Here is a 17236-nt window from a genome sequence, read left to right as displayed (position 1 = left end):
GAGTCTTCCCTCTATCCACGGAGGAGATAACACTATTTGAAGCTAAGAAACCCTGGCTCATGTTCCATTTCCATAAACTTCTGCCTCTACTTTCACAAAATAATCTCATTCAAATATGAGTAAGTAGAAAAGGAAAACATTCTGCCTCTACTAAACATTCACTAAAATAATTTTAGTGAAAGAAATGAAACATTTTAATCACTACTACAAACCACACTAGAAAAATAATACCAAACGCTAAAATCAGAGAAAATACACAGGTAACTATATGTAAGTTTAAACCAAAAAATTTAAACAGTCATGTTCACAAAACAAGAGAAAAATATCTAGTTGAAGGAAGCTACGAAATAAAAATGAACAGAACTCAGGAGAAAAAACCAGAAACTTCAGAAAGTAAAATTAAGTTATAAAGCACACACAAAAGAAAAGACAACATACAAAACAAGTATGAGGCATAGAAAGTATAGAAAGAGAGGGAGAGAGAGAGAAATGGAGAATACAAAATAAATTTAAGATAAAAGGTCTTAAGAGAAATGAGGCAAATATAGAAGACAGATGATCCAACATACTACATAACTGGAGTCCCCAAAGAAGAAAACCAAAACAGTCAAACAATAAATATTTAATCCATAGTTAATTAAACTTTACTGAAATGATTTAAAAAATTTTATTTGTTGATTGTAGAGAGAGAGAAAGGATGTAGGGAGAGAATGGAGAGAGAGAGAGAGAGCGCAACATTGATTTGTTGTTCCGCTTATGCATTGACTGGTTGCTTCCTGTATGTGTCCTGACTGGAGATTGAACCCACAACCTTGGTATATCAAGACAATGCTCTAACCAACTGAAGTACCCAGTCAGGGCTGGAATGATTTTTAATAAATACTGAAATAATAAGTAATAATAATTAATAGTGAATAAATAAAATAAAATGAAATAATATTTGAATTTATATATTGAAACTGCACATCAAATATCTAGGGAAATTGACCCAGAACAATCAGCACTGAGATATACCACAGCAAAACTGGATTTAAAGTAAAGAGATAATTTTTTTATTATCTAAGAGAAAAAGTAAAGAGTTTGGCATCATGTTTCTCAAAAGGAACATTCACCTCCAGAAGACTAGGAAGACCTTCAGGGAAAGAAAACATAAGCTAATTATTTCATCATCAATAAACTGCCTCATAATTATAAATAGTTTTGATATGGACAAACTCAGGAAATGTTGTTATGAGCTACTCTTTAATAGTGGACAGCATATAAGTAGCCAACATACGTTTGGAGAAACTGATAAAAGGTCTGGTGGAGAGCACTGAATGTGACTAGCTAAACAAGTTTAAGTCATACATTTAACTAAGTATATTCATTTATGCTAGAACTAAAAACTGAGCATAAATGTGGCAAAATAGAATGAAATGTAATACATTTTGATAAAGTAGAAATTACATAACTAACAAAAATGGGAGAATAAAACAAGAGAGAGCTCAAAAGAAGGACAAGATTGCTGGCTGGCTAGTAGGAAGTGGGAATCAACAGGTGTCATTTTTATAGACATTTTATTGAAGATTAATACATATTCAGAAGAGTGCACAAATTGTAGACTTATGGATTTCTACAAAGTGAAGATACCTATGTAACCACAATCCAGGTTAAAAGGTTGATAATTACAGTTATTTCTTTAGCCTTTCCCCAACTCCCTTATTGTCATTAACCCCCTCAACCCTAAGGTTACCACCATTTTGACTTCTATAATGAATAAGTTAGTTCGTTCTGTGTCTGAGCTTTATATACACACAGGAGGATACAGGACATAGCCATTTGTGTGTGCATCGTGTTACTCCACAATGTGCTCATAAGAGTCATTCACACTGTCACACACAACAGAAATTCATTTTCATTGCTCTGTAGCAGTGCTGTCTAGTCATATTTTCTATGAGGATGGATATATTCTACATTTCTGCCATCCAATATAGTTGTCTCTAGCCAGGTGTGCCTATTGAGCATCTGAAATGAAGTTAGTGTGGATGTGGCACCAAACTTTGAATTTTATTTCACTTTAATTGACTTTCAAGTAGGCACATGTGGCTTATGGTTACATACAGGATAGTTTTATAGCAGTCCAGTGTAGGAACATATGCCCAAATTTGCTTCTTTGTTCTACAATTAATGTTGTCTTCAGGTGAGGGCTATCAGGACTAGTGTTTTTAAGAAGATTCTTGTACATGTCTTTGGGGAACATATGACTACATTCCTATCAAGAACGTATAGAAACAGCAGAATTGCTGGGTTATAGGCTACACATATTTTAAGCTGTTTAATAAATTATAAAAGAATTTTCACAAATTCATTCTTCCAGCAGTTTTGTTCTTATTTTAAATTTGATCAATTTTGATGGGTGTGTGTTTTTTTCCTTTGTGATTTTAATTTCCTTATTCAGAAGACTAATATTATTAAACTTAGTTTTCTTTATTTTTGATTTTTTTTACTTATTGATTTCAGAGAGAGAGAAAGAGATTTGTTGTTCCACTCATTTATGCATTCTGTTTCTTGTGCGTGCCCTGACAGAAGATCCAACCCGCAACCTTGGCATATGGGATGACTCTCTGACCAACTGAGCTACCTGGCCAGGGCAAATTAGTTTCCTTTATCTATTAGCCATATGAATATGACATTTTTTCAAATGTCTGTTCATTTCTTTTGTCTATTTTTATATACGGTTTTTGTCTTCTTTAATAATTTGTAAGAATTCTTTATATGTTCTTTATATACTCCAAGTGGGGAGTTATTTGTCATGTATTTTCATGATAAATACATCCTCCAACTTTTCACCTTGCCTTTTTACTCTGATAATGGCATCTTTTGAGTGAAATAAGTTTTAATATTCTGTTTAAGAAATCTTCACCTCATCAAAATCATGAGGACATTTTGTATTCTAATAAGTATAGTACGTAATCAATAATTCAGCTGGACATTTTTTGTATAAAGTAGGGGTTGAGTTTTATTTTTTATATGAATGTTAATTGACTCACCACCATTTATTTAAAGGCTATCCTTTCCCAGAGCAATGGACCAATAGGCTGTATATATGTGGTCTGTTTCTGCACTCATTTTGTTCCATTGGTCTGTGCATCCCTGCACCCATTTTATACTGTCTTAACCACTATGTATTTACTGTGAATATTTATGTCAGGCTTTGTTGCAAGCCCACCTTCCAGATTTCTTGGTCATTCCTGATCCTTTGCATTTGTAGGTAATTAAAATTACCAAGTCAATGCCCATAGAAAACATACTCAGATTGTGACAGGGTTGCCTTTGAATCAGTCTGGGAGAATTGCAGGCTACAGTTACCACACTGAGTCTCTTGATCAATCAGTGAGATACAATAACTTTATTTATTTAAAGTATTTATTTTTTCCAATGTTTCCTAATTTTTATCTTCAAAGTGGAGGTGATACACCTCTTTTATTAGATCCATTCCTAAGTAGTTGATGTTTACTATAGTGCAGTATAGTATACTTGTTTATTGCTGGTATGAAAAATTGCAATTTATTCTTGTGCTTGGGCCTCATATCCTGTGGTTGTGCTCATAGTAATTTCTAATAGTTTGTTGGTAGGTTACTTTAAATGTTTTGTGTACATAATCATGATCTGCAAATAATAGTTTTTATTCCTTCTTTTCCAACCTTTATACCTTTTCTTTCTTGTACTGATTAAGCTATCCTGTACAATGCTGAATAGATGTATGACAGTTACTATCCTTATTTTTATGCCCATTAGGATAAAGACTTGATATTTTAAGCCCTGGCTGGTGTAGCTCAGTGGATTGAGCGCGGGCTGGGAACCAAAGTGTCCCAGGTTCGATTCCCAGCCAGGGTACATTCCTGGGTTGCAGGCCATAACCCCCAGCAACCGCACATTGATGTCTCTCTCTCTCTCCCTCTCTCCCTCCCTTCCCTCTCTAAAAATAAATAAATAAAATATTAAAAAAAAGACTTGATATTTCATTGTTAGATATAAAATTTACTGTAAATTTCAGTTTTAGGTGTGATATTTTATAATGCTCATCACAATAAGCCAGTTTGCTTCCATTTCCAATTCACTAAAACGTTAAAAAATAAACTTCGAAATTTATCAGATTCATCTCATATATCTAATATAATTATTACAATATGATATGTGTACTTTGTTCTAGGAATAAACTGGGTTTAGTTAGTTGCTTGATTTGATTTGTCGATATTTCATTCTGAATTTTTATATCATATTCATCAATAAAACTGCAATATAATTTCCCCTCCTATTAATGAGCTTGTTATGTTTTGGCATCAATATTATTCTGTTCTCAAAAAATCAGTTGGGAAGTATCTCCTCATTTCATAACATCTGTACTGTTTTATGAAGTTGTGGTGTCATTTATTAAATTAAATCTTTAGAAGGAATCACTTGTGATGACACCTGGGCTTGGAAATGTGAGAGGTTTGAAATTAAACATTGAATAACTTTGTGTGTGTAGGTGGGAGAGATTAATAAATATTTCTGCTTTTATAATTTCTATCATTTCCCTTTTATGTTAAAAATATTTTCATTTTATTCACATATATCTCCTGCATGTTAGCATATATGACTTTTCTATCCAAGTGTGCACCCTGAAAGTCTTGATGTGTATTTTTCTCATTCTTTATATTCAAATATGCCTTTTAATGTATTTTTAAAATTTGAACCATGTGTTATTCAGAAGTGTATAGTTTAATTTCTAACATTTGGAAATTTATTGGTTATATTTTGTTATTTACTTGTAGATTGATTCTACTGTTTTCAAAGAACATATTTTTAAACAAGAATATGTTTCTTGAAAGTTTCTTTAGATTTACAAAAGATTTTAAATCTTTGTTTATTATGGCAGATTTGTATGTTATTTTATTTCCATCACCTTTGCTATATATAGTTTGAATCTATATTAGTTGAAAACAAATTTAAAATTGCTATCACTTTCTGGTTTATTGACCTTATGAAATAGCCTTCTTTCTCTCTAATAACTTATAGTTACTATTTCTGACTTAAAAATTGCTTCATCAGCTATATTTTATTCACATTTTCATAATGTTTACTTTCTAGTATTTTGCTTTCAGTCTTTCTCTGACTATATTTATTTAAGCTATTTTCTTGTAGGCCACATATAGGTGACTTTTAAAAAAATTAGCAACTTAGTTTTTAATTGGAGTATATAGAAGATTAAATTAAAAGTAATTGCTAATATGTTTGGGGTTTTGTCCATTGGTGTTTGTTTTAATTTTTTCCTTGTTCTTTCTATTCCTTTATAAAAATTATTTTGAATTGATATAGTTACTCCTAGTTTTTATTATTTCCCCCCCATTATTTTGCTAATTATGTACTATTTCATTCTTCTTGTGGTAATCACCTTAGACATTATGGGGGTATATATTACTCTTAGAGTCAAATTACATTAGTACTTCTGCCACATCCTGGATAATGTCAGGACATAAGAACACCTGCCTCTCTTCCAAACTTTTTTTGTTCTCACGTAATTTGAGGCAACTTTGATAAGTTTTAAATCCTAAAATATGTAATTTTAATCTTTTCATTTTTTTCTTACATTTCTTAGGGAGTATTTTCTTCTTCCAGAAAAAAAAATCATTTTACTATGGCTGTGCTGGAAATGAATTTTATTCATTTTTTCTTGTGTAAAGATGTCTTTTATCTATCTTCATTATAAAATTTATTTTGGCCATTTATGGAAGTTGAAATTGAAGATAATTTCTTTCAGTACTTTAAAAAGAATTATTTAAGTGTCTCCCTGGCTTCTATAAGAACATTTTTATTACCGTTCATTTGAATGTGATGTGCCTTTTTCTCTAGATGTTTTTAACATTTCCCCGTTGTTTTGGCTGTCATCAATTTTACTATAATATTCCTGAATGAAATTTTGTTTGTATTTGTGGTGAATGGAGTTTTAAAATTTCCTTATGTCTTTAAAAGAAAAGCTTGCCATCTTTCCCTGTTATCTAGAAGGATGGTAAGTGTGTTAGTTTGCTAGGCTGCCATAAAAAGGTACAACATGCTGGAAGGCTTAAACAACAGTAATTTATTCTCTTCACAGTTCTGGAGGCCAGGAATGTGAAATCAAGGTGTTGGCAGGGTTGGTTCCTTCTGGGTGCTATGTGGGGAGGATTTCTCTTTGGCTTATTGATGGCCATCTTCCCTGAGTCTTCACATTGTCTTCTCTCTGTACATATTTCTCTCTATGTCCATATTTCCTCTACCTAAAAGGACACCATCATATTGGATTAGGGCCCATCCAACTCACCTCATTTTAACTTGATTACTTCTGTAAACCCCTGTCTCTAATATGGCAACATTCTGAGGTGCAGGTGTTAGGATGTCAGAATATATATTTTGGAGGGGATACAATTCAGCTCACAGCAATAACAAACCACTCCAAATTTAATCAATTCACAACAGTTTATCTTTATCTTTCATAATTGTGTGAGTTAACTGGGATCAATAGGTAATTCTTGCTTAAGGTTTTTCATGAACTTGTGGTCAGCTGGCACGTGACACTTGAGTCATTTAATGCATTACTGGGCTGGATCCCAAGGTGTCTCATAATTTAGGCAAAAGTTTGCTGGGAAACTAGTTGGGGCCATTGATTGTCCATAAGTGGTCTCTTTATGTGACTTGTAATTCTAGTAACAAATTGTAACAATTTCAAAAGGATACAACTAAACTGCTGTGTTCCAAAGACCCAGGCATAGACTACAAGGCATAAACTGTAAGGTTTCATTTGACTTAGGCTGGAAGTCCAAGAATGCCACTTTTCTGCATTCTATTTGTCAAAAAAAGTCTTTATGATCCAAGAGGAGGATGACTATATTCCACCTCTTCATGTAAGGAGCACCATGCATATATAGGGGAAAAAAGGAATCTATGACACTCATGTTGGGTGATTATCTACCAGCATGTCTTTTATTAGTTTTGGAAAATTCTTAGCTATTCTTTCTGTAAATATTGCTTCTGCTCTATTCTTTCTCTACTCACATTTGGGATATCAATTATACATATCATGAATCTTTTATTGTGTCCATGGGTTTCTTATGCTCTTTTACTTTCTATTTTCATTTCTTATCATGTTCTCTGTTTCAGATCAAAGTTTTTTTTAATTTATTTTTATTCTAATCCATTAATCAATCTGACCTTCACCTGCTTTTCCAGTTACTCATACTCTAGTTTACTAATTCTGTCTTCATCCATGTCTAAATAGCCTTTAAATTCACCCATTGAGTTATTAATTCTAATTGGTATACTTTGCCATTATAGAATTTCATTTATTTTTAGTAGCTTCTCATTCTCTGATAATATTCTCTATCATGTCATTTGTTTTCTTGGACATTAATCTCCCAAATTTAAAATCTTTCAGATATTTAGTATCTGAATGTACTGAAGGACTCTACATTTTGTATGTGTTTTCCTCTTGACCCTGTGTCTTATAATTCCTTAGATACTGGAGGTAAAAACAACTAAAAGAAATAACTGAATAACTAAAATGGTAACCTCCATGTAACCCAAAGGAGTGTGGGGTAGTAATGGGGGGACATGAGGGCAAGGATTTAAACAGACAAGCCTCTCCAGCATGTTTTCTTTATATCGCTTTGCTTTCTAAAGCCTGTAATTACACTATGAATTTAACAAATAAATTTCAATTAAAAAATACCATGAAAGTCAAAGCTTAAAGACATAAATTATGAAGTCATTATCAAATAAGTGATTATTAACATTGTGAGAGTGGGGTAGGATGGAGTAACTTGCAACAGACCACTGCTCCTGTAGAGCATGATTAGAAAAGCTGGGTCAAATGATAAACATCATATTGTTTAAGGCAGAAAGCAGAGGACTAGAGGAATTGAAATTCCAGAGAGAGCAGAAGGTTTTAGAGGTGAATCAGGATCTAAAGCTTTCCCTGAAATCCTTGATCGTTCTTGAGAAGGAGTAGATGCTGACACTCTGGACCAGGCCCCGTTAGCAGACATTTGGTCCTATTAGATGTCCACAAGGATAGCTGGTCTATACCATAAGGTGTAGATATTTGGTCCTGTCCAAAATGTTCCTAGAGATATTTGGTCAATAGTTAATACAATCTGCTCTTCTGCAAGATTCAAACCCAGACCCATCTCCATCACACTGGCTACCAAGGCAATAAGGGTGATTCTTGGCAATGCAGCCCCAACACAATTATTAAACCTGTATAACATGGTAGTATTTTTATGTATTAATCCTGTAAACCCAAAGTAGAAATAAACTTTGTGGGTGGTTTGAACACAAGGATATTTTCTATGCATGGATTTTTTTTGACAGGACCAAATATTGAGGACCATTTGTCATGGACCAATATGCTTATGGTCAATTTGGAGAGGACCAAGTGTCCTGCAAGGCTAGGTCCAGGTGGAAGGTCACTACTGGGAGAACTGCAAATTGGCAGACCTTTGCTGCTCACATGAAGTTAAGGATGACAGCATTGTTTTTCCTCTGGAGAAATTTTCTGAAGTTTGAAGCTGTGTGAGGCTTAAGTCTAAATAGAAAAGTATCATGATTTGTCTGTATCTCTTCATCAATGTGGTTATTAAGAAAAACTAGTTTTTATGCACCACGATGTTCATAGCAGCACAATTTACAATAGCTAAGTGCTGGAAGCAACCTAGGTGCCCATCAGTAAATGAATGGATCAAAAAACTGTGGTCCATTTACACAATAGAATTCTATGCAGCAGAAAGAAAGAAGGAGCTCCTACCCTTTGTGACAGCATGGATGGAGCTGGAAAGCATTATGCTAAGTGAAATAAGCCAAGCAGTGAAAGACAAATACCATATGATCTCACCATTAACAAGAACCTAGACAACAAAACAAAGAGCCAAGCAAAATATAGTCAAAGACACTGAAATAAAGGACAGGCTGACAGTTACCAGAGGGGAGACAACAGGGAATTTAAGGAGAGAATGGGAAGGGTTAACAGGCACAAAGATAAAGGACACATGGACAAAACCTAGAGGGGGATGGAAATGGAAGGGAGGTGGGGAGGGATGGGTGGGCGGGCTGGGATGGGAGTGAAGGGCTGAAAACTGTACTTGAACAATGATTTAAAAAATGAAAAAAAAAACAACTAAATATAAAAACCTAAAAAAAACCCCAAACTAGTTTTTTCCATCTTTCCTTTTCATTCCTCATTATTTTAATATGTTTGTGTCTTCTCAACTGTGATAGACACCATGGATTCAAATAAGAAGCTAGATGGACACTTTAAGGAAAAAAATGGACTAAAAGAGGAATAAAACTGACTGGGTTCCTACCACCTTAATGGATGTTTAAGAGTGGCAAGAGAGACAGCCAAAAAATAAATAATAAATTAGGTTTCACTAATTAAGTATTTAATAAAGTAAATACTTAAGTATGCAATTAAGTATTTAATTGCAATATTAAAACACGCTGCAAAGAAAATAGAAAAGTGCAATGAGAAAATTATAGGATGATCTAATTTAGTCTGGGCATTCAGAGAGGGCATGCTGAAGAAATGACACTTAAGCTGAGCCCTAAAGGGTGGGGACAAGTATTTCACACAGTGGGAGAAACACACATAAAGATTCTGATGCAACTTTATAAGACTGTTGTATTTTTTAATGTTGTGAACAAAGAGAGTAAGAAAGACAACAGTTGTGAGGTGTCATGGAATGAGACTGGTAAGATTGGATGACCCTTGTACGTTTGTTTTTTGTAATTCTAGATTTTATCCTAAGAACAATAGGAAGACTTTGAAGGATCCTAGTGTAGCAGTGAAATAATCAGACTTCCACCCTTAATAATATCAGTGTGTCTCTATGTGGAAAGTGGAATGAAGGATAATGGTGTTGGGAGGTATGAGAGGTAAATTAGGAAGTCATTTCAGTTTTATTTTAAGGCAGAAGATATAGGCTTGGAATAGATAACTGGACTTAGAGATGTAGAAAATCAGAAAAAGAAATATGAAAAAAATAAAATTGTAAAATAACAGTATTTGATTATTGATTGCAGTGAATGGGGAAAAGGATGGTATCAAGGATGCCTCTTTCTAGGTTTTGGGCTTGAAAACCACATGGATGATGGTTCCCTTCTTGTGATAGGGAGCATTAGGGGAAGAACAGCTTTAGGGTAAGGCAGGAACTGAAGTCTACAACTGATGCCTTCTATGAAAGGCATGGACTGAAAATGTACATTTAGAAGTTGTAAGAGATAGTAGGAACTGCCTTTTACATTTTGAAAGAGTACTAACAAAATTTTTGTTTACTCCCTGAAGTTCTTAAATCATCCTATCATAACCTTACTTGTTAGAATAATAAAATGCATTCACTTTGTTATTAAAACATTGTAGTTTTTCATTAAAATTTTGTTTTTATAAGTATCTATTATTTATTTTTGTGTTGTTCATTTAACTGAGTTTGACAAATCCTGGGAATCATTAATCATTCCATCTTGTTTTGTATATCAGTTAGGAAGGGGATTGTAATCAAACTGAAGATACACAAATACTTCTAATGAGTCTACTTATGAGTTATGGTCTGTTCTATATAGGTGCTTCAGAGAGCAGCACTTTTACATTCCATATAAGAAAACTACTTATGCTAAATGAAGCAGAACACTCGATTACAGTTAAGCATGTAACTATTTCCACTTTATACCAAAACCTTTACACTAAAGTGTGGTTCTAAAATGTGAAGCTTTACTTATTTTCTCTCCCTTTAATGAATCTGCTCAGAACTAAAGTATAAAATCTTTTATTTAAAACTGATCATTTGAGAATTGGTTCATTTATTTTCATTTTACTAATAGTAAGCATTAGAGGAAAAGATGTATTTTCCAGACTGGTACAGGTGGAATTATCTCACTTTTTGAAAAATAATCACAAAATATTATACATATGCTACATTTTAATAAGTTGAATGATGTCAGATGAAAATATTGGTCATGCTAATTTTCTGTTCAAGTTCTGGAACAGGAAGCAAAGGACAAGTATAGAGTTTACTTAAAATATTCATTTAAAATATAATTAGTTTATATAGTTCCATTTCCTGAAAAGTTGAATTTTTAAATTTATTTTCCATTTATTTTTCAAGCTACAATGTATGATATTATGCATTATTTTTCTTTTTAAAATAAGTATTCAATTTGACCAGTAGGAAATACACAGATCTTCATTATTTTTATTTGGGAAATTTGTTTTTTATATATTTTAGCTTATGAATAGTGAGGTAACAGTGAGAGGTCCAACAGGAAAGAGATGACATCCCCAAATTAGGGCAACTCAAGCAAGGTTGACTAAAGTGGCCATTTAAAAGGACAGCAGGGTTTAGGGGATCCCCAGGTATAATGCAGTACCTCTGGGTTCCACCCCAGCCAGGCCCAAAGCAAAATGGATAGGAAGGACAGAGACTTGTATGGGGAACCTCTTTGTCTGGGGACCAAGTCATCCTGAAGGAACTCTTCAGGGATGGAGTTTGGGGATGAAGATCTTAATGTCACTTTCCTTCCTCACTGTGGAGGGTTCCATTGGCAGAACCCAAGGAGAAGGCAAGAGAGCCTATTGACATAGTCCATTTAGGTCAGCCCATTTAGGACAGACAGAAGGGTGAGAAATGTAGAGAGTGGCTCTCCCAGGGGCAAAAAGAATAATGTAAGACAATGGGTGTGTACCACAGAATGACAAAAGAGAAGTGGGAAAGGTGGTGCTATGACTTTTTTTTCAGGATGGAGGGACAGAGGGTTTGGGTCATAACTGCCTACTCCTTGTGAAGTGCAAGAAGCTTTGGGGCTGGTTGGCAAGGGGCAGGATTTGGAGAACTGGGAGGCGTAGCAATTCTATAGTTAAAGCAGGCTGTACTCTGTTAACTGACCAAAGATTCTTAGTTTAATTCATGCACAGGAAGGAAAAGTTCACCTAGAACCTAGAGAATGTTCTCTGTAGCTAACAATAATGATGCTTTGATGATATCATTGCTTTTTGTTTGCAGGATCGTACCTGACAAACAACGTTGTCTGGCTTTGGGCATGAGTTTTGTGATTTTGAGAATATTTGGTATGTACTTTTAGTAATCTTTTATTGTATCAAAATGTTACTATTTTTATATGTGTATATGTATATTTTTTTACATACATATTTATGTACAAATATGTTTACATGTATATTTATAATTTCAAATAAATAATGAGGGTAAACAGAAATAAACCAAGTGAAGGAGGAGCTGCTTTGCAGAATTTAGGAGATAACACTTAATGTAAAAAGATAATAACTAATGTAAACCCTATTCTGCCATATAAAATATGCATTAATATTGTATTCAATTGGGAGAGATAATCCACTTGATCACAAGTATGTTCACTAAGCTCACACAAGTGGTTTGGTAGCTGAAATAAACACTTATATGAGTTTAACAACTACACATTGCTTTGAATTTGGGAAGTCAGTAACCTAAACTACTGCTTTTAAACATTTCATTACCAAAGTGACTGAATCTGATATTTTTAAGGACTTCCACCAAAAGAAAGAATTAGTTTTGCTGAGGGTAATGTACTCTGTACTCCATGCTTTCTTAAAATAGCAAAAACTAGCTCTCAAATCCACATTAGGACTATATTAGGACCCCTCATTCAAGAAGCTGATTGAACATATTGATGGGGTAAGGAAACAAGATTGGACTGGATTGAAGACTGAATGGCACATGATAAATGCAGTCAAGAATGCAGACATAATTTTAGTGTGGCTCTGATGTGAACCAGAGAAACCATTCCAGACCTACATCAGTAGGGGGTTTAAATTAGCTTTAATAGGGAAAAAAAGAGGATATTTTTATGGTGCACAATGATCCACTAGAGAAGGACAGGCTTGTAATGGAAAAGAGAACATAAGAAAACGGCATAGACAGTTTCCTGCATCAGAAACAAACCCATTGAAAGTGATGCATTTTTAATGAAAGTGAGTAGAATAAGATGATATTTTAGATACAGACTCTCTGGACAGGGCTTTGCTATCAGAGAATTTTAAGCAGAGGATAGATATTATCTAATTTACATTTAAAAGATAACTCTGCTGCTGGAGGGAGAAATAGTTAATAGAATATAATGTGGAGAATATGAAAACGGAGGCTTTTACTGAAATATGTGCTAGTCACATTAAATTGGTGTCTGGGGCTTGTCATAGAGACAGAGAGAAACCAGCATATCCAATCTATGTTTGCAGTTAGTGTTACAAAAATTTATCATGGATTGGGAATGCATAGTAGGCTGAGGGTTTTTTACCTTGAACAATTATAAACAGAGTGCCAGCCCTCACTGAAACAGGATTTCTGGTGTTAGATAGTGGTCTTTGGCAGGAATGAAATCATGAGGCATGAGGGCCCTCATAATTTATTTAAGAAGATGGTCAGTCATTAGACATGTTAGTTTTCAGAACCTGGTCCTGGTATCTTTGGACACTCAATTCACTTTTACCTGCAAGTGACACTGTTGCTGAGCAGATGCGGCCTCCGAGGGTAGTAGAGGCTTCATGCAGGCAGCAGCGCTCAGCTGTTCTGCGAATGTGGACTGGCAGTCATCTGAACCCAGGGCTGCTATTAACATACCAAAGTTTACGTTTTAAGTTATTCTCCTCAATATCTTGATAAATAACAGATACACATTTGATTATAAAATCATTTTTTCAGTTATTGAAAATTTCAAAATTTGAAATTTTTGGAACAACACTGAGTACTTAAAATCAGCATTTAGTATCTCTGTTGGAAATACGTTGTCCTAAAATTTTCATTCAAAAATTAGCAGTTTTGAGATGTCAACTAAGAACATACACACCTTTGTGAAAAGATGCAAATCTACCAATTTTTTATACCTATAGGGATAAAATTTTTCAAAATCATATTGTTTCCAGTTATTAACAATCCTATTTGTAAGTAAATTGTTAGATAATTTTCAACGATATGTTTGCTAGTGATGATGTCTAAATATATATGTAGAAGTTTAATTTTAGGATGAAAATTATTATGATCCCAAACTATAGTGTTGTCATGAAGAATTTACAATCCCTGCATTTTTTCATAGGGAGTATACCTGGACCAATAGTGTTTAAAATGGTAGGAGAAAGTTCTTGTACCTTTTGGGACAGTGGGTACTGTGGACAGAAAGAACAGTGTTGGATCTATAACAAGACAAAAATGGCCTACCTGGTTTTAGGAACATGTAAGTCATATCTACTGAAGAAATGTAGAGAGGTAAAATTATTTTCAAAATTATGATTGTTCATAGTAAGTTACAGTAACAATAATGAGCAAATGGATACTTTGATGATTAAAGAAGCCTTATATTACTACACAACAATATTTTGGAAACTAAAGTACTATAGAGTATATGTAAATATTTGAGTCATTGTATTAGACATACAGATGTTTTATATTATTCCTGAATAAAGGGTGATAATTACTAGATTTTCAATTTGGGAAGTAGTTTTGCCTATATACATATTCAGCCAAGTTGTTTGACCCTGTGACCCTCTCCATTTCTACCATGAAAGATTGGATGATTTAAAAAAAGGTTTTTACACCACTAAAGAGCATCAACATACTCTTACCCTACTTAAATATAAGTTTCATATTGTCTCTTATGCTCAATGATGTAACAGTGCTTGGCACACTGCAAGCATTCATTGAAGAAGTGAGAGGTAGAGGACTTGACGTGCCGTGGGGGTGTGAACTACAGCCAAAGTGCTTGGATAGTCTAGATATGCTTGTATGAGTTTGGATAATTCAGTAGATCTTCCTGCATCTTTATTCATCTGTAAAAGGAGGATTTGGCGCTATATAATTTTGAAGTCTTAATCATTACTAACATTGAATGATGTTATTATATAGATGCTATTGGTGTGATAAATATTTTAAAGTGATTATATGTTTTGTGATTTTACTAACTGGGTTCAGTAATTCAAAGAACCACATAATGTTAGACTCTAATGTTTAACAATAACAATTACCTGTTTGATAAAAAATATAGAGCAATGCCTTCTAATTCAGAAATTAATTACCTGGAAACTTAGTCAACACTTAACCTGAAAAGTAAAATTTAAGAAAAAATTAAAAAGTCAAAAATGATATTTAAGAAATCAATTTCTCAGAGGCAATTCAACAAAACTAGGCATTGTTCCTAAGGACATCCTCTTAAAATACTGCTGAGCCTTTCAATTTTTATGCTAACCTACCTTTAAACAGAATTCATAATTGAGAAAGATGATAAACTACTCAATCCTTTTAAGGAGCTACTTAAAGGAGATCACAATAATAAAGAACATGGGAAATTACAGTAAGAGAAGGCAAATACAGGAAACTGTGATAGGAATATGCATTTGAGGCAATTTTGTGTAAACCAGTACATTTTAAATTATATTTCATAAGTCACTTGAATCCGAAAAACTTGGATTGCTTGCTAAAAATGTAAGTACTGGGGCCTGAATTAGAATCCCAGGGATGAGAGGTAGGCATGCACATTTTTAATAAAGCACTTCAGGTGACTGTCTAGAGTACCAGAGATTCTAGAGCTATTCTGTTAACATAGTGCACATTAACCATGTATCTCTATTCAAATAGAAATGAAATAAAATTAAATACAATTAGAAATTCAATTTCACATCAGCAACAGCTGAATTCCACCTATTTGATGGTCATGTTGGACTGCTCTGTTGGACAGAGCAGGTGAAGAGCAGTCATTGCAGTGGGATGTACTCAGTGTGTGACTATGGCTACGATCGAGCAAGTCTCATCCAAAAGGGATCCGTGGACCCTAGAAGCCCACACTAAGCTTTAGGGTATCTTCGAAACCCTAAAATTCTTTTCATTCAGTTTATGTCCAAGAAATTTTTTCCTGTGGAGGGAGGCAGTGGCATTCACCATTCTTAGAAATTTTATCACTCAAAAAGTTGGTAAGAAATTTATTATATCAATCCTTCAGTTCTCTGTGGTAGCAAGAAAATTCTTCTAATCTTCCTCTTAATTTTCATTGGAATGACTCACTACATATGCACATTACATATATACTTTTACCTTAAATGAAGGATTCTATCACCTTTCTTAAATTGCACTAGAGAGATGATTTATAAGTCTTTTGCAAACATTTCCTATGTTAACTTGCTATGTTCACCACTTCATTAGGCTTGTTTTATATAATATCTCTGTAGAATTTTTATTGAATTATATATATTTTCAGAAAAGAACACATATTATAAATTCAATACATTTTTATAAAGTGAACATACCTGTACATAGCATTAATATCAAGAAATACATATATTGGAATTAAGAAGTGAATTTAGTATGCTTATTGAATATATAATCAATATACACAAATCAATTGTGTTTCTATATACCAGGTACAACCAAATAAAAAATAATACAATAACTAAAATAACATAAGAAATAACAAGAAAAATATCTATTGAAAGTGGTATAAAAACTGTACACTAAAGACCACAAATTTCACTTAAGAGATGTTAAAATGTAAATACAGTGGTACCTTAGTACTTGTCAACTTCAGAACTCTTCAAACCTGGTACTTATCTCATTGATGAGAAAAAAAGATTTCAGCACTCAGTGCTTGCACACCATGCTTCGCACATATTAGAACTTGTATGAGTCACAACGCCACCCCACAAGAGAAAATGCTTCATCAACTGTGGTTTGCTCACCTCTCATCAGGGTGAATTAATAATGAGTAATGAGGCACCACTGTAAATGAATAAATGCACATGCTTCCAGATATAAAGATTTGACAATGCCACTTCTCCTAAATTAATTTATAGCATCAAGAGATCACAAACAAAATCCCACAAGGTATTTTTTGAAATTGACAAGGGAATTGAAATTCATTTGAAGGTCAAAGGGCCAAGAGAATCTTGAAGATGAAACAAAATTGAAGGATATATTCTATCAGATACCGAAACCTATTATCAAGCTATCAACACAGTAGGATAGTGATACAAATGTCATCACACTGACCAATGGAACAGAGCAGGGGTGTCAAACTCATTTTCACCAAGGGCCACATCAGCTTTGAGGTTGCCTTTGAGGGGCTGAATGTAATTTTAGGACTCTGTAAATGTAACTACTCCATAACTACTTCTTAACTAGGGGCAAAGAGCTCGGTGCTGCTGCTGGGTAGAAACAAG

The 17236-nt window shown here is 33.8% G+C and overlaps 1 protein-coding gene across 1 annotated transcript in view; it reads left to right on the top strand.

The window, feature by feature from the left end:
* Positions 1–15872, top strand: part of LOC114494739 (solute carrier organic anion transporter family member 6A1-like) — an 80015-nt gene extending 64143 nt beyond the window's left edge. The window contains exons 11-13 of the mRNA XM_036020073.1: positions 12048–12112; positions 14128–14297; positions 15690–15872. Coding sequence (XP_035875966.1) covers positions 12048–12112; positions 14128–14297; positions 15690–15872 — 418 coding nt within the window. The remainder of the gene's footprint in view (positions 1–12047; positions 12113–14127; positions 14298–15689) is intronic.
* The last annotated feature ends 1364 nt before the right edge of the window (positions 15873–17236 follow it).

Source organism: Phyllostomus discolor, chromosome 3 (genome assembly GCF_004126475.2).
Source record: "Phyllostomus discolor isolate MPI-MPIP mPhyDis1 chromosome 3, mPhyDis1.pri.v3, whole genome shotgun sequence".
Classification (NCBI taxonomy): Eukaryota; Metazoa; Chordata; class Mammalia; order Chiroptera; family Phyllostomidae; genus Phyllostomus; species Phyllostomus discolor.
This window is presented reverse-complemented; position numbering and strand designations above follow the sequence as displayed.